Here is a 22,617-nt window from a genome sequence, read left to right as displayed (position 1 = left end):
TCTTCCCTCTGAAATTTCACAAGCCAGGCCTCCATCTTCTGCATTGTTCTTAACATTGTCATCCAAGCTCCTACAGAACTTTCCACTGAGCTCTCAATATCGAATGGATCATCTAGCCCAAAGTTACAAAGTCCTTCCACAGTCCTCCCCAAAACATGGTCAGGTTGTCACAGGAATACCCCACTACGCTGGTACCAATTTGTCTTAGTCAGGGTTTTTATTCCTGCACAAACATCATGACCAAGAAGCAAGTTGGGGAGGAAAGGGTTTATTGAGCTTACACTTCCACATTGCAGTTCATCACTAAAGGAAGTCAGGACTGGAACTCAAGCAGGTCAGGAAGCAGGAGCTGTTGCAGAGGCCATGGAGGGATGTTTCTTACTGGCTTGCTTCCCCTGGCTTGCTCAGCTTGCTCTCTTATAGAACCCAAGAGCACCAGCTCAAAGGTGGTACCACCCACAAGAGGCCCTCCCTATTTGATCACTAATTGAGAAAATGCCCCACAGCTGGATCTCATGGAGGCACTTCCCCAACTAAAGCTCCTTTCTCTGTGATAACTCCAGCCTGTGTCAAGTTGACACACAAAACTAGCCAGTACACTGAATAATATTCCATTTCATATAAATGTACCACATTTTCTGTATCCATTCTTCTGTTGAGGGACATCTGGATTGTTTCCAGATTCTGGACATTATAAATAAGGCTACTATGAACATAGTGTAGTACATGTCCTTGTTATATGTTGGAGCATCTTTTGGGTATATGCCCAATAGTGGTGTAGCTGGGTCTTCAGATAGAATTATTTCCAATTTTCTGAGGAACCACCAGATTGATTTCCAGAGTGGTTGTACCAGCTTGCAATCCCACCAGTAATGGAAGAGTGTTCCTTTTGGATTGCAACCTAATAGGAAAAACAGCCACATCAACTAACTGGACCTGTCAGAGCTCCCAGGGACTAAACCATCAATCAAAGCATATACATGGGTGGGCTGATGGCTCCCACTACATTTGTAGCATAGGATTGCCTTATTTGGCATCAATGGGAGGGGAGGCTATTGGACCTGTGGAGGCTTGCTGCCCTAGTAAGGGGGATGCTAGAGGGGTGAGGCAGGAGTGGGAGTACCCTCTTAGAGGCAAAGGGGAGGGGGGATGATATGGGGAGTTGGGGAGTGAAGACTAGAAAAGGAGAACCACATTTGAAATGTAAATAAATAAAATAATCAATAAGAATTAAATAGCAATGCAAATGAACTTGTGCAGATCTTATGTAGTAACATGATTAAATATAAACATAATATTCAGTAAAGGCAGTCAGTGCAGAGGACAAACTGTATTATTCTATTGCCTATTTAAAGCCAGATCTTATCTGTGGTGTTAAATTCCCCTTGGTAAGTTAAAAAAAGGACAATAGAAGAGAGCATGGGATAGGAACTCAGGGGTATTGGTAATGTTCTATAACTTAACCTGAATGGTCCTGGAGTATGTTTGCCTTGTCACAAATTCACTGAATGTCACATATATAATTTACATATTACGTTTAGTATAACTGTTGTATTTTAGTTAAAAATGTAAAAGAGAATATTTATACCAGTAGGGTTATATTTTTTAAAACCTACTTTAATAAGGGTTCTTAAATACTTCAACCTTCTTTTTAACCTGCCACCCACCTGTGGAAAGGAAAGGTTAATAGGGCAAAGAGGGATGTGGAGCTGGTTAGAACCAGTTCTTTTTTGGATGATTCCAATCTTCATTGTCAGGATATTAGCAGTTCAGTTCACATGAACCAGCAGCAGTAGCTCAATCCACTTACAAACACCATTCACAAATCAGCAGTGGGAATTCGATGAAGAAGAAGCAGCGAGGCTCTTTCTTTTTTTCTTTTTTTTTTTTTTAGAGATTTTTTTTTATTCGATATAATTTATTTACATTTCAAATGATTTCCCCTTTTCTAGCCCCCCCCACTCCCCGAAAGTCCCGTAAGCCCCCTTCTCTTCCCCTGTCCTCCCTCCCACCTCTTCCCAGTTCCCCGTTCTGGTTTTGCCAAATACTGTTTCACTGAGTCTTTCCAGAACCAGGGACCACTCCTGCTTTCTTCTTGTATCTCATTTGATGTGTGGATTATGTTTTGGGTATTCCAGTTTTCTAGGTTAATAACCACTTATTAGTGAGTGCATACCATGATTCACCTTTTGAGTCTGGGTTACCTCACTTAGTATGATGTTCTCTAGCTCCATCCATTTGCCTAAGAATTTCATGAATTCATTGTTTCTAATGGCTGAATAGTACTCCATTGTGTAGATATACCACATTTTTTGTATCCACTCTTCTGTTGAGGGATACCTGGGTTCTTTCCAGCATCTGGCAATTATAAATAGGGCTGCTATGAACATAGTAGAGCATGTATCCTTATTACATGGTGGGGAATCCTCTGGGTATATGCCCAGGAGTGGTATAGCAGGATCTTCTGGAAGTGAGGTGCCCAGTTTTCGGAGGAACCGCCAGACTGCTTTCCAGAGTGGTTGTACCAATTTGCAACCCCACCAGCAGTGGAGGAGTGTTCCTCTTTCTCCGCACCCTCTCCAACACCTGCTGTCTCCTGAATTTTTAATCTTAGCCATTCTGACTGGTGTAAGATGAAATCTTAGGGTTGTTTTGATTTGCATTTCCCTAATGACTAATGAAGTTGAGCATTTTTTAAGATGCTTCTCCGCCATCCGAAGTTCTTCAGGTGAGAATTCTTTGTTTAACTCTGTACCCCATTTTTTAATAGGGTTGTTCGGTTTTCTGGAGTCTAACTTCTTGAGTTCTTTATATATATTGGATATTAGCCCTCTATCTGATGTAGGATTGGTGAAGATCTTTTCCCAATTTGTTGGTTGCCGATCTGTCCTCTTGATGGTGTCCTTTGCCTTACAGAAACTCTGTAACCTTATGAGGTCCCATTTGTCAATTCTTGCTCTTAGAGCATATGCTATTGGTGTTCTGTTCAAAAACTTTCTCCCTGTACCGATGTCCTCAAGGGTCTTCCCCAGTTTCTTTTCTATTAGCTTCAGAGTGTCTGGCTTTATGTGGAGGTCCTTGATCCATTTGGATTTGAGCTTAGTACAAGGAGACAAGGATGGATCAATTCACATTCTTCTGCATGCTGACCTCCAGTTGAACCAGCACCATTTGTTGAAAAGGCTATCTTTTTTCCATTGGATGTTTTCAGCCTCTTTGTCGAGGATCAAGTGGCCATAGGTGTGTGGGTTCATTTCTGGATCTTCAATCCTGTTCCATTGATCCTCCTGCCTGTCACTGTACCAATACCATGCAGTTTTTAACACTATTGCTCTGTAGTATTGCTTGAGGTCAGGGATACTGATTCCCCCAGATTTTCTTTTGTTGCTGAGAATAGTTTTAGCTATCCTGGGTTTTTTGTTGTTCCAGATGAATTTGATAATTGCTCTTTCTAACTCTGTGAAGAATTGAGTTGGGATTTTGATGGGTATTGCATTGAATCTGTATAGTGCTTTAGGCAAAATGGCCATTTTAACTATATTGATTCTACCGATCCATGAGCATGGGAGGTTTTCCCATTTTTTGAGGTCTTCTTCCATTTCCTTCTTCAGAGTCTTGAAGTTCTTGTCATACAGATCTTTCGCATGTTTGGTAAGAGTCACCCCAAGATACTTTATACTGTTTGTGGCTATTGTGAAGGGGGTCATTTCCCTAATTTCTTTCTCAGCCTGCTTATCCTTTGCGTATAGGAAGGCCACTGATTTGCTTGAGTTGATTTTATAACCTGCCACTTTGCTGAAGTTGTTTATCAGCTGTAGGAGCTCTCTAGTGGAGTTTTTTGGGTCACTTAGGTAGATCATGTCGTCTGCAAATAATGATAGTTTGACTTCCTCCTTTCCAATTTGTATCCCTTTGACCTCCTTATGTTGTCGAATTGCCCGAGCTAGTACCTCAAGTACAATATTGAAAAGATAAGGAGAAAGGGGGCAGCCTTGTCTGGTCCCTGATTTCAGTGGGATTGCTTCAAGTTTCTCTCCATTTAGTTTGATGCTGGCTACCGGTTTGCTGTATATTGCTTTTACTATGTTTAGGTATGGGCCTTGAATTCCTGTCCTCTCCAAGACTTTAAGCATGAAAGGATGCTGAATTTTGTCAAATGCTTTTTCAGCATCCAATGAAATGACCATGTGGTTTTGTTCTTTGAGTTTGTTTATGTAGTGAATTGTATTGATGGATTTCTGTATATTGAACCAACCCTGCATTCCCGGGATAAAGCCTACTTGATCATGGTGGGCGAGGCTCTTTCAATCGGCCTGAGTCTTCAGAAGTGGCAAGAAGCCTCTGGAATACCACCAGAAGTTCTTTGGCGCATTTCTCTCTGCTAAGTCATGACAAATGATGATCAGTGAAGGCCAGGTGAACCAATACCATAGTGTAGTCAGTGAAGATCAACATCAGGAAAGCCCAACAAAGACCAGCAGAGTGGCAAGGTAAACCATTGCCACAGTGTCATCCACTGTCTGTTGGGTTATATTAATACCCTTTCCAAATATCATGTATTTTCTCAAGTGTCTGTTGTAGAAAAACACCATATCCTTTTCCCAGGTAGCTTCTGGGAAAATACCACATGTCTGTTCTCAGCAAAACATCCTCCCATGTGTCTATCTCAGTAAAAATTCCTCTCATAAGACAGTTTCCAGAAAAACATCACATGACACAACTGAGTCTCCAAAGAAACCAAAAATTTCCACTTCATATACCGTTGTTAGCCTCAATCCATGAGGGTCAATCTTTGATATGGTATAAATAAAGATCTCTAAAGATGTCCATATCATAATCTATAGAGCCTGTAAATGTTACATGAAAAAATGACTGCATATGCAATGTACTATCATTAGCCTGTCATAGTAGAGCTGGTTCAACTACATATGGTGGAGTCCTGGTTAGGGTTAGAGAGGAAGGCATTTAGTATAGCCCATTTTTTTAGGTAACAGTCCATCCTTGAGGGTAGTCAAGGCAGGAACTCAAACAGGGCAGGACCCTGGAGGAAGGTGTTGATACATGGAGGGGTGCTACTTACTAGTTTGCTTCTCATGGCTTACTCAGCCTGATTTCTTCTCGAACCCACTGTGGTGGTTTGAATAGGAATGGCTTCCATAGACTTAGTTGTTTGAATGCTTGGTTATAGGGAGTGGTACTATTACGAGCTGTGGCCTTATTGGATGGAGTAGGTATGGCCTTCTTGGAGGAAGTGGGTCATTTGGGAGGGTCTAAGAAACTCAAGTCTGGCTGGTGTTTCTTAGTCTCCTTCTGCTGCCTGTGGGTCAAGATGTAGAACTCTCAGCTTCCTTTTCAGCACTGTGTCTGCCTGCATGCTGCCATGCTTTGGGCCATAATGATAATGGACTACATTTCTGAAACTGTAAGCCAGCCCCGATTAAATATATTTTTCTTTAGAAGAGTTGCCATGGACATGGTGTCTCTTTATAGCAATAAAACGTCAACTAAGACATTCAGTACCACCTGTCGAGGGATGGCACCACTCACAATAGGGGTGGGACCTCCCCAGCCAATCACTAATTGACAAAATGCCTTCCAGCTGCTGGTTCTTATGGAGGCATTTTTTTCAATTGAGTTTCCTTCCTTTCGGATAACTCAGGCTTGTGTCAAGTTGACACAAAAGTAGCTATCACTGGCAGTATGGACAAATGGGCCCATTTGTAGGATGGAGGATGTAGCAGTAAACTTGGGGTTCTGTAGCTGGCATAATCCTTTCTGCATGCCTGCCTGCTTGCCTAACTGCCAATTCAGCAGTGTGTCCTGCAGGATACTTAGATGGCTAAAGAGCTATGCACAAGAGACCACCAGATGGCGCTGTTATAACAGAAAAAGACTGAAGGAGCTTTGTGCTAGGAGATTGCATGCAATTCCACCAAACCCGGGTAGAGTCTGTGTGATCAAGTATTCTTTTACCTGATAGAAATTCGATTCGTCCTTGAATATATACACCAAAACTGTCAGATTGCATTAAGTTTAAGCTAGATGGAACAGTTACTGTTTTTTTCTCCTGCTAATCAGTGCATGGGGACTTGTACAAGACATCAGATTATTGAAAAAGGAGAATAAATTATTCTTGTATGTCATTTCAGATGTACTCCCAGATTTTCTTTCTTCAAGGCTATTGAGATTTCTTCTTTTAAAGGTCTTCAGAAGAGGAGGGAAAGGATCAGAGAGTGCATGTAAATCGACCAGTCCCTCTTCTTCCCTCCTCTCATTTATGTTTGCTAATTTGTCTTTGAATATTTGGAAATTTGGAAGGATTTGCACTTGTATCAATAACTCTTTGACACTTACATGATTATCCCTTCTTTTTTGAAGAGAATGTTTTCTAGGTAGGAAGGTTTCTAATAAAGACCCCAATTAAGTATGAGAAGGCCCATTAAGTACCAGGTTCTGTAATAGATACAGGGTACATGAAGAAGAAAAATCCAGCCATGTGCTGCTCACAGGGAGTACGAGAAATAGGGACAGGCTGTTATGACTATCATTGCAGAAAATATTACTTTTTCCCTAGACTCATATCCATGGCAAACCTGACGTATAAGCTATTATTTCTTTATCTTTTGCCAACATTTTATCTTGCATTTAAATGGCCTAACCATATTTTAATCTGTGTTCTTAATGTCATTTGTATACATCTCTTAGAAATGATTTGTATAGTTCAATTCGCTGAGTCATGGCAAAATTATGCACTTATAGGAAATGTTTAGTGTGAAGCACTGTGAGTATTGAGTTGTGCAAAGTTATATGTTCACACATTTAACTGCAATTCTATTTAAAGCAGGAAAATCTAGGAACTCCAGTTGCTTCTCAGAATGGATCTGGTGATCATATATACTATCATATCTATATGATAGAGGTGTTTAATTTTTAAACTATATCATTATTTGCTGATGTAGAAAGATATTTGTAGTAGTTTTTTTTTTAAATGGGAAAGGAGATTGATATGAGAGTGTGTGTAATTATGCCGAGTGTACAAAATTATGTTTTTAACCTGGAAGGAGAATTAGCATTAAAATATGCACAAGGGAGTGATTTTACATTTTTAATGTTTCCCCACAATTTTGATTTTCAACTGAATGAATTATTCTCTTGGGAAAAAGAAGACACAAACTTTCAAATATTCCTACAACATTTGATTTTTTTCCAACTTAAAATCCTTTCAGCTTTCATTGTATAGTGATTCTTTCCCCCCAACTTTACCTCATTTTTTTGAAATAGGGTTTCATTTTGTAGCCCAGGCTGGCTTCAAACTTTTGGTTATCTCACCTCAGCCTCTTCACTGATGGGACTACAGGCTTCTGCCACCACATCTGGCTACATTGTGATTGCAAATGTTTCAAAGCTATATGGAGGTTTTTTTTTTAAAATCATAGCTGTTGGAAATTGTATCAGTGTACAGTATGTAGAGTTTAGAGATGCTTATCTTCCTGTAATGTATAGGATGGTCCACCACAACAAAGAATTATTTGGCCTTAATTATTTTTAGTGCTGAAGTTGGGATTATCTTGATAAAACTCATTACCACCATCTGGTGGTTACATAAGGACCTGCAACTTTAGTGTTGTTTCAGGTGGAATCAGGTGGTCTCAGAAGTTAGAAGCCTGTGAGAACAATCAATTATAATAGCTAGATTACGAGATACAAAATTGTAGTGAGAATTTTGAAATTTTGTTTGCTTTAAAAATACAGAAATATTATAAGAATGTGTTTTTATTTTAATCCCAGGTGTGGTATATGGGGCTGCTTTGGATTGACTGCTTTGCCTTGTGCTCTTACGGGGTATGATTTTGCCTGCTGCAGATAGTTTCTGTGATTGTGTGACAACTGAAATTCTGGGGACTTTTTAGAGTTTATATGAGTGCTAGGACCCAGGAAACGGGGGGGAGGAATCATAGTTGTGAAGGTGTTTGAAACCCTTACTATTGTAATTTCATTATAAGCAGATATTAGCTCAGAAGCTTGGAATACCTAAGAAACAATTCACATATCAAATGATGCCCAAGAAGAAGGAAGGAAAGGCTCTGGTCCTGGAAAGGCTCAGTGCAGCAGTGTAGGGGAATACCAGGATAGGGAAGTGGAAAGGGTTGGATTGGGGAACAGGGGGAGGGAAGAGGGCTTATGGGACTTTCGGGGAGGGGAGATCCAGGAAAGGGGAAATCATTTGAAATGTAAATAAAGAATATATCAAATAAAAAAAATAAACTCTTACTAAGATGTGTAGTTTCTCATGCAGTTATCTGTGCTTCTAAATCTTGCACCACAGTTTTCATTTTCTCTTCCCATTGGAATTGTAGAGACCCAATAACTAGATGTCAAGTCCAGGGAGCTTTTGAAAAGGAGAGATGAACACATGACCCAGTCCCTAGCCCAGAGGCTATCTCCAGTTGATTACTTGCAAACCAAAATTTAGGTTTCTCCAAGGGAGTTTCACTGGGGAGATAAACAACTCTTAAGGGCAGACCTCATTTCTTGTCATAGTAAGAAAGCCTTTGGATGGATGAAGAGACTCTCTACCTGCACTAATAGGTCTCTTCCATCACATGCCATGATAAAGCTTTAGTATTAACAGGAGTAATTCCAGCAGGAAGCCCAGGGAGAACAAGGCGAGGCTCCTATTTAGTCTCAATTTAACTGTTACCTCCATTTCTCTTCTAAGGAATGACTTTGCAAGGCCTCTGCTTTTTACCTTGATGGCAATTCAAAGGCTCATGAAAAAAGATCTGTCCTTGCTCTATTAGTCAGTTTGACTTTTCTTTTTGTCTACTTTTCTGTTTTCTCACTTGCTGATGAGTTTCCTACCCAACAGCTATGTCTCATGCTCCTCCCTAATACTTTAAAGAGGTCAGAGGGCTTAGTTTGGTTGTCTTGGTCATTATATAGCAGCTCTTTTGAGAGATTGTTAGGTCATGAACATGCCAACCTCATAAATGGGTCGCTTTATTGATAAATTTGTAGCTGAATGATATCTGAAGAGGTAGGGGGCTCTTTGGAGATAATAGCCATTGGGACCAGCCTCTGAGAGACATATTTTGTTCCAGAACCCTTCTATCCCATTCTGCTTCCTGGCCACCATTAAATGAGCAGTCTTTTTTTTTTGGATTTGGTTTTTTCGAGACAGGGTTTCTCTGTATAGTCCTGGCTGTCCTGGAACTCACTCTGTAGACCAGGCTGGCCTCGAACTCAGAAATCCACCTGCCTCTGCGTCCCTGAGTGCTGGGATTACAGGCGTGTGCCACCACCGCCTGGCTAATGAGCAGTCTTATTCTGTCATATCCTCCTTGCCATATTTGTTTGGCCTTACCACATGCCCAAAGCAATGGGGCCAAGTGACCATGGAATAAAACCTCCAAAATTGAGCTCCAAAGACATTTTTCCTCATTTAGATCTGTTTTCTCAGGTGTTTGTCACATCAGTGAAAAGCTAGCATATGCCTAGTACTCAGTTTCCTGCTTGCTGGTGACTTACAGAAGGCTTGGAATACTTAGGATTCTCTTCCCACAGATTTGGGAAGAGAATGTTAGGTTGCCCTTAGTTTTCTTTTGTGTTATATTTTTATGATTCACAACTGTTGTTCATATTTATTTGTATTTAGCAGCCTTTACTAGGGCCTTAAGAATGTTACCAATTAGTTTATGCAGAGGAAGGTGCTGAAATACCTGTAACAGAGGTATTTGTTAGAGATAAACACCTGTGAACAAAGAGAGAAAGAAGGAAATCTTGGTAAAGGAAAAAGTTGAATGGTGATGTAGGCTTCACAAACTTTCTTGAATAGGTAGAAGCTCTAGAGAAGGTGAAGACCGTTAGAGCATCCTGTGTTAGGTTGCACGGTTGGGTCTTTGTGTCGTGCTCAGTGTTTGCAGAGCTCCAGGAAGGGCATGACCTCCAATAAAGAGGCTTTGTGTGTTTGAGGCAGATCTGAACAACTTGACCGCTAAAGAGTGGATGCTTGCTGCATTCTCCTCACTCGGCCAGCAAGTTCTTCCTCGAAGTAGATGTTTGGAGAAGCATTTGTTTTACTCTTGAGGAGTTGATAGGAACTACAGCCTAGTCTGTGGATCAGACATAATTGTTCCAAAAAGAAGAAACTATTAGGGAGACTGTTTATTGGAAGACATGCCCTGGTTCACATCTTTTCCAATTTAGAATAAATGCAAATCTTTATCATTTGGATTATATTAGGATTAATAGTAATATTGGAGGTTATTTGATAGCTGTTGTCCAAGAAATCTAATAATGCATGTAGTCTACCTTTCCTCCATTTTCCATACCTATTTTGAACTTGAAAGTTTTAATTCAGTTTTCTAAAATAAAAAACAATCAAACAAAAAAAAAAACAACAAAAAACCAAAAATAAAACCCCCAAAAACCATGTCTAGAGGGAAAAAAAACAGGGGGAAGAATAATTCCACTAATTGGTTCCAAATGTAAAATTTTGACCTGCTTTTTCATGAATTTATAACTGAGTACTATATAAGCATAAACATATTAAAGCATAATAGCAACAATAATTATAATATTAAAAACCTATATCATTGTGCTAATGCTATTTTTGCTATTTTTGTTGCTGCTACTGGTTACAACTAACATTAAAACACATACCATGTGCCAAACACATATATTTTATTAAGTCATTCGCATACCTGGGTGGTATTATTTTGTTGATGAAGTAAATGAGGCAGCGATGATAAATTTATCCAGAGTTACATGACTGAGATTATATGCATGGCTAAGCCATCTAATTAGGAGTTTAATGCTCTTAATTAGAGCTGGAGGATTGCTTCCCTCGTTCTCAGCACTTACATTATACCTACTACTTTAAAGTTTTATGTACAATCTTTTCCTTCTTCCCCACTCCCTTTTGTAGAGTCTTTCTGTGTAGCTCAGGATGGTGTCAGATACTGGATTCTTTTGTCTCTGCATCCTGAGTGCTAGAATAATAAGATGTGCCATCCTACCTGCTTCCTTTCTCTTCTTGCTTCTCTTTTCTCTAATAATTCACTTGTGTGTAAAACTATGCTTCTGAGGAATCCAAAACAGCATTTTACAACGATAAATATAATTGTTGCAGTTATTTTGTTCAGTATTTGGTTGATTAATATTGGAATCATTTTAACTATTAATAAATTTCCCAAAGACTTCAATAGTCTGAAGTGTATTTGAACTATTAAGCTATAGTCACAGTTATTAAGCATTAACTATAGTATCCAATGTGATTTCCCAAGGAGTCACATTGCATATTACGCCTAGTGAGGAGTGGATGAGGCTGTTTAAGCCTATCAGTGTGTCCTAGTAAAATGTTATTTGAAAGGAAAGGAATAAGAAGAGGCACTATCATGTAATAACTTAAGCTTATGCTCTGTTACACTGTTTTGATATTATTTGTAGATATTTCTATTTTACTTCAGTGATTGATTTATTCTCTCAAAAAGCATGAAAAATCTACTGTTTCACTGTTAAGGTACTTGTGTGGGCATAGTGACTATGTTCCCACAGCCACCATTATTACAGTGATAGCAGTACTAGTGATTATTACAGTATCTGGGATGATATCACACTTCCCCTTCCCTCTCTTGTCAACTCATGTAACACAGTGCTAACATAAAATGTTAAATTGTTTTCCTAATTAATACTGAGGTGTTGGAATGAAGAGAATTGCAACTTTGAGGGGAAGGTGAAATAAAATGTGCTCTGCATATTTTTTCTCCAACGTCCAAATGAAAAACATTAAACTTAAGGAGGTAGTTTTTAGACACATCTCAATTGTTAGACTTTCTCATATTGATGTAATTCCATCCTCAAGAAAAAGAGAATCCTTTCAGATATTCTCCGTATAATTGGCAGAGTGCTTGCCTAATACAATAAGGTTCTGGAGTTAATTTCTAGTACCACATAAAGTGGGCCTGGTGGATCAAGAGTTAAGGGTCATTTTCAGCTACACATTGAATTTGAGGTCAGTTTAGATTACATGAGACCCTGTTTAAAAGCAAGACATAAAAAACCCCCCAAATCCCCCTCAATCCTCCCCAAACAAACAAACAAACAAACAAACAACTGAAAACCTTGGCATAATTGTCAGTCTTCTTTTAAGAAATCTACATGTAACTTGATATGCTGGGGGTGCGGTGGGACTCAGAAGAGGAAGAGAGCATTGAATGGGGGGAAGGATCTATTTGAGGGGCTCCTAGGAGGAGAGGGGGTGCTGATATTGGGATGTGTAAAGTGAATAAATAAATTAATTATAAAAGAAACCTATATGTTTACATTTTTGAAACTTAATGCCTTTATTGCTTATATTTATTAATGGATTCAATGTAGTGCCATTCGTACATTGTGAAATGAGCAAATCAGCATATAAACATACGAGCAAGTAAGCATCCATCAGGTAACATACTAATCACCTTTTGACTCAAGAACATCTACAGAAAATGTGGTATATTTACACAATGGAATACTACTCAGCAATTAAAAACAATGAATTCATGAAATTTTTAGGCAAATGGGTGGCCTGGAAAATATCATCCTAAGTGAGGTAACCCGATCACAAAAGAATACACATGGAATGCAATCACTGATAAGTGGATATTAATTATCCCAGAAGCTCTGAATACCCAAGACACAATTAGCATATCAAATGATTCCCATGAAGAAGTAAGGAGAGGGCCCTGATCCTGGAAAGGCTTGATCCAGCTTTGTAGGGAAGTACCAGGACAGAGAAAAAAGAGGGAGGTGTTTGGAGAATGGGTGGAGAGAAGAGGGCTTATGGGACATATGGGGAGGGGGAAACCGGGAAAGGGGAAAGCATTTGGAATGCAAACAAAGAATATAGAAAATAAAAAGAAAAGAAATAGTTAAAAAAAAAAAGAACATCTAAAATGTGCTCTTTTAGCAGTTTCAGAATGTACATTATTAACCATGGTGAAACAGATCCTATTTCTTGTGTCTGAGATGTTCTCCCTTTTGAATAATGTCTCCTTTCCCTTATGCTATCCTCATCCCATGATAGCTGCTACTATATTCTCTACTTCTATGTATTCTATAGAATTGATTCTATATATTCTTTATTCTAATCTTAGAGTGCATTTATAAGTGAATACCTCATGTATTATGAGATTGGATGCTGTAGAATGCTGCATATGTGCTAGCCTCATATGAACAGACCTTATCGTTCCTTTCCTGGTATCTCCACTGTAACTGACAGGAATGTCCCTAAGTATATATACTGTAAAAATATACATAGCTATGGTTTGAAGTATGACTTAGGTATTTTAAGTGGATTTTATTTTATCATATGTTCACATATATTGGTAACTGATTTTTTTGTATGTTATGACTACATGCTGTGTATGCAGGCTTCACACAGAGGCCAGGAAAGGGTATCAGATTCTCTGGAACTGGAGTTACAAATGGCTGTGGAGCTGCCAAATGGATGCCAGGAACTCTCCCATGTTCTCAACAAGAACAACACCTGCTCATAACTTCTGAGACATCTTCCTAGCCATGATAATTAGATTTTGAACCAGCAGAAATCGAGACAAAGAAAATTAAAGATATTTTATAGTAAAACTTCTAGCTTTTACACATTTTGTTCAAAAAATGGAAATATTGGAGACTCTTGGTAATAGGAGGAGTTTTAGAATTATTTAGGTATGCTGTGACTCTTTCTGATATCAGGTCACTTATTGAGTATTATTGTTCTTTCAAGTCATTGAGCACATCCTCCTTTGTGATTTTGGCCCATGCTGCTGGGATTTCACCTGTATCTGTAAATTTTTTCTGGTATTTTTCCTCTAGTTTTGATCTGAAGTGTGAGACAAACCATTTCCAGTATGACTGGGTGGATGAATCTGGGGTGATGCTCCATGTGGCAAAATCCCCTCCTGCCTGCCGGTAGTTCTTATATGGGATTTCCCGATTACTTCCCAAAAGCATAAAGCGATCACTTGCTACTGAACTGGTACAACAATCAATGACAAAGTGGTCTGTTTTAATCTTATGCCAACCACTGACAGCCTGAGGACGGTGGAATGGCACACTGTGGTCTCCTTCATGTTGGGGAATGGTGTTTGTACAAATTGCATTACACAAGGGACACTGTTTCCAGCAGCCACAGAGATGTTCAGAGAGAATGTTCTCAATGTCAGGGACCATTTCATCCATGGGCTTACTTAAACAGTCCTCTTCTACTTTCCTCATTGCAGGATCCAGAGCTGTGCTCATGGCTTCTTTCAGAAACTCAGTATCTGTTATCTCCTGGTGCTCGATGCTTACCAGTTCTCTTCTTGGGAAGATCAGGTTGCTCCCTAGGTGGTCACAGAATAAATCCAGCCAGCCAGATGCAGTGCTACCTTTATCTTTAGCTATTGCTGTGGACTCATGAATGGCAGACAGGATGGCATTCTTGATGTCACCTAAACTTATTTTTAAAAAAGTCTTTATTTTTTTACTTCCTTCATCTGAACAGTATCGTTTAATATGGTTTTCAATATAGCTGCTAAAAAAAGATTTTGTATAATGTAGGTACCGCCAATAATTATCAAAGTTTTCTTCTTCTGCCAGAGAAATGAGAATATGTTTCTCCAGGTTAGCCCTGTTTCCATTGAATTCAGGGCAGCTAGATCGCATGTCTCCAGCAATTTTAATGACCATTTTCCCCCTTATGGTGGCAGAGATAGCAGGGGTGAGCTTGTGCCAAAGAAAATCAACAAATGTTTTGATGGAGGTGGCACCTTGGCAGGAGATCTTAAAACTCATAAAGAAATCATCTTTCTTTCTCTCCAGATAGTTTACAGGGTCATTTGCTCTCTTGAATGCCTTGTGCATTTCTTTAAAACTCTTAGATGCTCTTTGGAATAGGCATAAAGACAACTCAATGATATATTTGCTTGTAAATGTATATCTTTCCTCAGTATGGGCAGATTTTACTTCCTCTTCTATTATTCTCAGGATTTCATGGAAATAACTTGTATTATAATCACACTGTTGTTTATGAATATTGTTGATAGTTTCATTAAATCTTGTAATAATATTTTCAGTAGTCATATTAATGGATTCCCTGTCACAGACCTTTAATGTCCGAGTCATGATGTTATACTTCTTATTCATTTTTATATGTTCATCATAATTTATTTGAAATTTGTCTTCAGAATATCTCATTAGTATGTCCACCATGTTTATCTCCTTTTGGAAATACTCCCAGAGGATGTTTTCAGAATCTGTGTCAATGTCAGGTTCTATGACTGGAGGAAGATCTAAGGACACATCACAGACCCATTTTTTCCAAAGTTGATTGAATTTTTCATGTAACTCTTCTTCATTTAACTCTTTACCTTTTACAGTTAAAGCCAACTTTCTGCTTCTTTCCAACAATTCATTTTCATAAGTTGACTTTTTCTTATCCAGCCTTTCTTGATTCTTTTTTAAATGAATAAGTTCATTGGCTTTCCTTCTGGTGTCTGAAATAAGTGCTTCTTTAAGGATTGTTAATTTATTTTCAAAATTTGCTTTCCATTGAACCAGTATTTCATTGTCTGGATCTTCACTGAAATATTTTTCAAGTTCTTGCTTAATCGCTATATACTTTTCTGTCATTGGAGCCTCAAATATGCTTGTTTTGAGTGCCTGAACTTTCCCGTTCTGAATCTGATTGATTAGCTGGTTCTGAAAGTCCAGCATGTGACTCCTCAGCTCCCAGGTCCAGCGGTTATACATGGTTTCCAGCTTGCTCATGGCCATGATCTCCCTGGTGTTTCTGAAGCTGAAAATGAAGTTCTCATTGACCAGGGCTTTCCACAAATCTTGGACTCGAAATTTGACATCTGATATCTTCATGATACTACCACTGGGTTCCTGTTTGGCAGTCAAAATAATTCTACTCTTGAGTTCCTGAACATTGTGACTATAACGAGGATTAGGAGGGGCCATTGGGGGATTGCCATCCCAGAGGTGAGCAAAGTAGTAGACATGATTATTGACATCAAACTTAATGACATCATTGAAGTGGGATACATTTGAGCACTCTTCTTGTTCTGCAGCTGTTACTGCCATTTCATCCAGTCTCTGCTCTAAACACCTCCGTCCTTCCATATTTTGGTCTTTAGCTGTAACTTCTCCCACATTTTGATGGACAAAGAGGCAACTGGGGGAGATTTTCACTTGCTTCATCCTTAGAAAGGCTTGGACAGCTATTTGTAGAATGTCTTGCATCTCTGAGGGATTCTCCCCAAAAATATTGATCAGAGTCAAGTTTCCAAGACCGATCACAAAGGTTGCCAACTCATTGTCCCAATTCTGGGATTTGTTATTGAGTTCTGGAGCCCGAAGTCCTTCTGTGTCTACAACAAGCACATAATCAAAGCCAAGTTCTTCTATGAATGTCTCTTCCACCTTGAGGAGTTGCATGTAAGCCCCCTTGGTACACCTGCCTGCACTGACCGTGAACTGCAGCCCAAACAGGGCATTCAGCAGGGTAGACTTCCCTGAGCTCTGCAGGCCAAGGACAGAGAGAACAAACAGCCTTCTGTCTCCAACTTTCTCTGAGATCTTGTCAAAAATAGCTGCTACCCACTTTAGAGGCACATATGAGGCATCCCCATCCATCAGCTCAATGGGAACTCCAGCTATCATCAGGTCTGCAGCAATCTCAGGGAGAGAGAGAAAAAGGCTATCTCTAGAGGAGGAAGTTTCTTCCAGAGCTTCATAGATCTGGCCAATTTCTCGGAGAAGGTGCTCAATTCCTAAAGTACAGTCACAAATCTCTGTGGAGATGGCTTCTATCTGCTTCTGCCAGAGTGTCAGGGAGTTGCTCTTCTCTGCTCTTTGCTTTTCTCTTTGTGCCATTAACCACAAAGATTTTTGCTTTTCATGTAATTTTTCCAGGTGTTCTATAGTCAGGTTGTCAAAAAACAGAGTCAGCCACTGCAAAAAGTAGAGTTTGTTATGGGTTTCTGAATAGTGTTGGAGGAGTTCAAGAACAGAGCGCATTAAATCATTGAGAGGAAAGGCTTTTTCCAATTGCCGACGTCGAATTATTCTTTTATCTGTTTCAATCTCACTCTTGTGTTGTTCAATGCTCCGATTCCCCTTTTCTCTCAGATGATAGAATTCTTTGTCTTTTTTACACCAAAGGTGCCAAAGTTGTCCTTGAAGGGGTAGTAAATTTTCTTTTGTCTGAGATAGCTTGCATTCCTCCAGGAGGGCCATTATAGTCTGTGCCTTTTCTTTGGCTTCCTTGCAGTCTATCTGGTCTTCATCAATAAGGAATCCTTGTTCTCGAGCTTTCTGTGAACAGTCTTCTAAACTGAGAGCAGTGCTAGAGAGTTCTAGAAAATGTTTGATGGCATTGGTGAGCTCCTCTGTTAATTCTGCCTCATTTCTATTCTTTATGCCAATTCTCATTCTTTTACCAGAAATATTTGCTATGGCCTTTTCTTTGTCATCAATCAAGCAGATCAAAGGTGTTGATGACTGACAGAGATGTCTGACAAGCTTTTGGTTTTCTTCATTGTTATCGTCGGCTGACATGAGGACCACAATGAGAGAAGAGACATCTTGCAGGAAGCTGAGTTGTTGGCTATGTTCCTTGGCATCTCCATGAAGATTGGTGAAGGTCAGACACTTGTCAAATATGTCCTCTCCTTGAGCCCCAGGACAGAACCAGCAGATTTCCACTACTCCCTCCATCAGGAGACAGTGTTTGTTGCTTCCTCTGCAGTGTCTGTGAAAAAACACATCATGTTTACGTTTACTGAGGAGAGAGTTCATGATCTGTGATTTGGAAGCAGAGAGGCCATTCCCAACTCTAATGAAAGACACAATGGGGGTGGAGACATGACACATCTGCTGATTCTTGTGGCTGTAGCTCTTGTCCTGTGGAGATTTACTTGACTCTTGCCAACTTTTCCTAATTTGTCTGAGAGCCCAGAGATAAAATTCAATCTGAGAAGTGTTGGGATTTGGCACCACAAGGGGGAGCGCAAATTGACAAATGGTAAGTTTAGACAAGATATATTGCCTGGTAAGATCATCTGTGCAGTGAAAAATGGCCATCTGGATATCCATTGGATGAATGTGGGGCTGGGACTCAGTGGCTGAAGGATAGCTAGGACTGTCATTGTCTTTAATGACATCTTCATATGGATCAAAATCTTCATCCTCATGATTGGAGAAGCCTATGGAGGTTTGGGTTTTTATGTTTTCATCATCTTTGAAGACAAGATGTCTCATTCCATAATCCAACATCAGTAGCTTTTGTAGGAAAAAGAATGGAAGCTCCTTTTCAGATCTAGGCTGTGAATTGTACACAGAGGTCTTATAGATCAGATGGAAGTCAGCTCTGTTCATCCGTTTTGGATAGTAATGGTCTAGGCCTAGACGCTGGAGTAAGTCTAGGAAAGGTCCATTTTCTATAATTTCCTTTGTGTTGTTTTCATTACTTTGTTGTTTAAAAGTCTGTTTCTTTCCATGGCAGAGACTTTGCAATTGTTTTTTTACCTCATCCATTTGTAAAGAAGGGGTGGTGGCTTTATCCTCCCCCTCAGTGAGTAATCTCAAATCATTCTCTAGATTTTCCCAGTCATGATGTGCTCCATGTTTTGTGAGAACATGTGCAACTTCTTCAGACAACAAGTTCCCTATATGTTGTTTTATTAATGTCAAACGTTGTGTTTTTTCTTCTGTAGAAATATCTGTGATTTCAACTGTGGTTCTTAGAGCTGTTAGCACCAAGAATGCCTGGGCTCTGTAATTGCAAATGTTTTTAAGCTCTTGGTATTTGTGTTGGTTACTTTGCATTTGATCCAAGAGGAAGTTTAACTCATCACACCCCAGGAGATGCTGAAAAATACTGTTTACCAACTGATAGCCTGTGCCAGCTGCAATGGAGAGGAGCAGCAGCAGCATGTCTGGCTGCTCTGTTTCTCTGAGGTACTCCAAGAAGGAGCTGAGAGCTGTGGTGACCTCATATGTAGCCGTTCTTTTCGCTTCTTCCACTGTTTCTGGGGACTCACTCTTGAAATTCACTTCCATCAGTTTCTTGTGGGTTTTCTGTAAGGTCTTAATGAATTCAGAAAATGAGGTGATTTTGACTTGCTCTTCCTCTGACTCTGACTGGTTGATCCACTGTATGATAGAGTGTGCCTGAGGAAAGTTTGTTACTTTGTAGACATGAGGTTCTAGAAGGCTGTACAACTGAGATTTAATAAACTGAGTTTTATAAGTGGGTGAATTTTTGTAGAAGTTGACAATGCTTATTAGAAAATTCTGCAGATCCCAATCTGTGAGGCATGTATTAATCCAAATGTCATAACTTTTTATTTTTTGACTCAATGATTGCATAAAATATATTAACTTACTAAGCTGTTCTTCAGGATCAGAAACCTCCCAGCATTTCACATCCTCTAGGAAAAGCTTAGCTTCTTTTCTCACAGTAAGAAATTCTTCTCCTTCTTGAATCTGGGCAGGGAGTCCGGTCAGAGCAGTGTAGTTGTCTTTTAGGCAGTTAGCCACTTGAAGGGCATCCTTAAAATGAGTTCTGTGACTAGACAGGATGATGTCCCAAATAGGTACCAACTCGAGTCCCCTATCAATGACAGACCAGGTTTGATTGCTAGCTACAAGACCAGCTGTCCACTGGGCAATTCCATCTGCTTCTGCTGGTCCACCTATCTGGGCTACAGATAGTTGCATCTTGGTTTGAAAATTTTGGTGAGTTGTATTGTAAGATGCCGTTTTTGAATGTGAGTCTTCCATGTTTACATTTGCACCAACTTTAACTCCAAAGCCACTATAGCTGCCCCTTATGTAAATATGCAAAGACTCTTCTGCTTGCTGCTTTACATCAGCCAATTGCTCACTTTTGAAACCTTCTGAACTGGCCTTCCAGCAGTAGATTCCCCCCAGGTGCAGCGGGCCTTGGTTAGCATGAGAGCCAAACCTGTGGAAAAAGTTTTCAGCCCTGTGCCTCAGTAGGTGGGATCCATCTGGGTGTGTAGACTGCTCCAGGAGTTCTTCAATCCTTTTTAGTTCCTGGAGAGCAGCCTTGGAGAGCTGAAGATGATTGATGTGAAAATGGCAGGTGGCCAATGGGATGTAGCTGAACTTGGCTGAGCAGAAATAAGTTTGCTGTGAATGCGATTGGTGGGTATCCTCAGATTCTTTCTGTTTGTTTTGACCCATACCAGCTTCCAGATTAAGCCCCCAACCTTCACCTTTTACCAAGGAAGTTGGGCTGAAACCCATCATCTCTATAGTCTGTGTAAACATGGCTTGTTCTTGAAAAGATGAAAATTCCTTTGTTTCTATCCATGTGCCCTGTTCTGGGCCAACAAGTGAGAACTGCTTAGGGACATCGAGTAGCTGTTCTCTCTTCTGAATCAGGCTTCTTTGGTGGCTGGTTTTATAAATTCCCTGCAGGGCCAGCCCTCCAGATGCCCATCTTACCAGGTCTCCATCTGAGAGGTTTTGACTGTGAGCCAGGGTCTGTTCCATGTGACTGAGATGTCTCTCCATAGTTTCAGTGATGACTTTTAGGGGCACTTCAGGCACTGGCCAGCACTCCTCAGGGATCTCCATTGCTTGCCTCAACTCTGCTTCTTCTCTCCTCACTGCCTCTTCTTCTCTGTGCTTCCCTTCTGACTGCAAGGCTCTCAGAGCCTGCAGTGCCTGTCCTGCCTGCCTCTGCCTGTTCTTTATCATCTCCCCTGGAGTCTCCTGCTGCTCTGCAACACTGTTTGTCTGTGAGAGCTCAAACAGCTTCTCCAGGGCCTTCTTCTCCCATGTGTGTTGTGTCTGGCACTTCAGCTTCTGGAGGTCTCTGTTGTCTAAATATTGTAAGGCCTCTGCAGAGGCAACACCCAGGTCTTCTTGAAGCTTAGGCAGCCAGTAGTCAACAGACAGTCCCACTTCTGTCAGCATCTCCTGGAGATCATGCCTCCTTCTGCTTCTTAGCTGAGGCTCATCAGGGATGCACTTTGCTGTTTCCATGGTTCTGTGGGGAACAGATAGTAGTTAGTTTTGTCTGTGTATGACCTTAGGAAGTGTCAGCTGTGTGGCCAAAGAAGTGACTTACTAATATTTCAACTCCATTAGTCTTTTTCATCTCCTGTAATTGTTCAAGTGTATTTCAAAACAACTGTGTGTATTTATGTGTGTGTGTATTTATGTGTGTGTGTGTGTGTGTGTGTGTGTGTGTGTGTGAGATACTGTGGTGAGTTACCTCCTTGCCTGATTTCATTTGGTTTCAAGACAGGGTTTCCTTGTGTAGTTGTGGCTTTTCTGGAATTCAATCTGTATAACAGAGTAGTCCTGAACTTGGAGATCTACTTGCTTCTGCTTCCTGAGTTCTGGACCTAAGTTGTGTACCACCACTGCCTAAATGTTATCTTGCACAGAATCAATTGCTTTGAAGGAATTAATGTGAAAGATAGTATTTGATAACATCCATGAGTTTCTTGTTTGATATTTTTAACAACAAGTGATATCATCAATTGATTATGTTTTCCTTATTAATTTTTATGAAACCAGTGTTGACTGGTTCCATTCCTATTTCTCTGTCATTTTTCCCTTTCTCTTCAGACAGGGTTTTACTATGTAGCTCATGATGGCCTGGACTGTGAGCCGGGCAATCTTTAGTCTAGGCTGGACTCTAACTCATGATTTTTTTCTTTTGGCCTCCTGACTTTTGGGATTACCCTTGTGCATCAGCATGCCTGGCCTTGTCATGGCCTTGTAGGTCATTTCATAATATGAAATTCTTTCCTGGTGTTTAGACACACTGCTAGTTCATGGTGTTTCAGTAACTATTATTCATTTTCTCCTTTTGTTAATATCATCTTTGAATCATTGGAACACTATTTACTAATGGCATCCACACCTATGTATATAGGCACAAATACTTCTCTGTGTCGAATATTTTGTCAATTTTATGGAAATCTCACCCTCATTGCCTCTAAAGCATTCAGTGAGATAAGATTTCACATTTCAGTTTCATACTTATTCAAGTTTCCTTTCCTCCTTTCATTTTTGCCCTACTGAATTACACTACCATATGTCTAAGCCAGAAAGTGTCCTACTTATTTCTTTTTCTCTGAATATAAATTTAGTATGCTACTAATGCTTAATCTGTTTTGTTAAACCTGCCTTCGATCTCACTTCATTTTGTACTCCCCTGCTATTTCTCCTTTACATTTTGCCTTCTTTATGTTTTTGTTGGGTTGCAATCATAGTTAACCTGTTTGCGATGGTTTGATTGTCCTTCAAAGTTGTATTTAAATTTATTTGCCATTGTATAATATTAAGATGTGAGATTTATTTATTTATTTATTTATTTAAGCTATGTTCTCACTATGTAGCTCTGGCTGGACTGGAACTGGTTATGTAGACCAACCTGGCTTTGAATTCTGAGATTCTACCTCCTGAGCAGTGGGATTAAAGGTGTATTTTATCAGTCATACTTTTAAAGATGAGATTAATGCTTTTATAAAAGAGCAAGTTTAGCCTCATTTGCATTTTTGTACTCTGATGCTGGCTGCCTCCCTGATCTTGAACTACCTAACCTCC

At 39.8% G+C, this 22,617-nt stretch overlaps 1 protein-coding gene across 1 annotated transcript; it reads right to left on the bottom strand.

Moving 5' to 3' along the window:
• Positions 1-13,749: 13,749 nt before the first annotated feature.
• On the bottom strand, positions 13,750-21,042 carry LOC127663667 (interferon-induced very large GTPase 1-like). Its single transcript, XM_052155312.1, has one exon. The coding sequence runs from the start codon at positions 21,040-21,042 to the stop codon at positions 13,750-13,752; it is 7,293 nt and encodes a 2,430-aa protein (XP_052011272.1).
• Between the last annotated feature and the right edge of the window lie 1,575 nt (positions 21,043-22,617).

The sequence above is a fragment of the Apodemus sylvaticus genome, chromosome 1 (genome assembly GCF_947179515.1).
Source record: "Apodemus sylvaticus chromosome 1, mApoSyl1.1, whole genome shotgun sequence".
Lineage (NCBI taxonomy): Eukaryota > Metazoa > Chordata > Mammalia > Rodentia > Muridae > Apodemus > Apodemus sylvaticus.
This window is presented reverse-complemented; position numbering and strand designations above follow the sequence as displayed.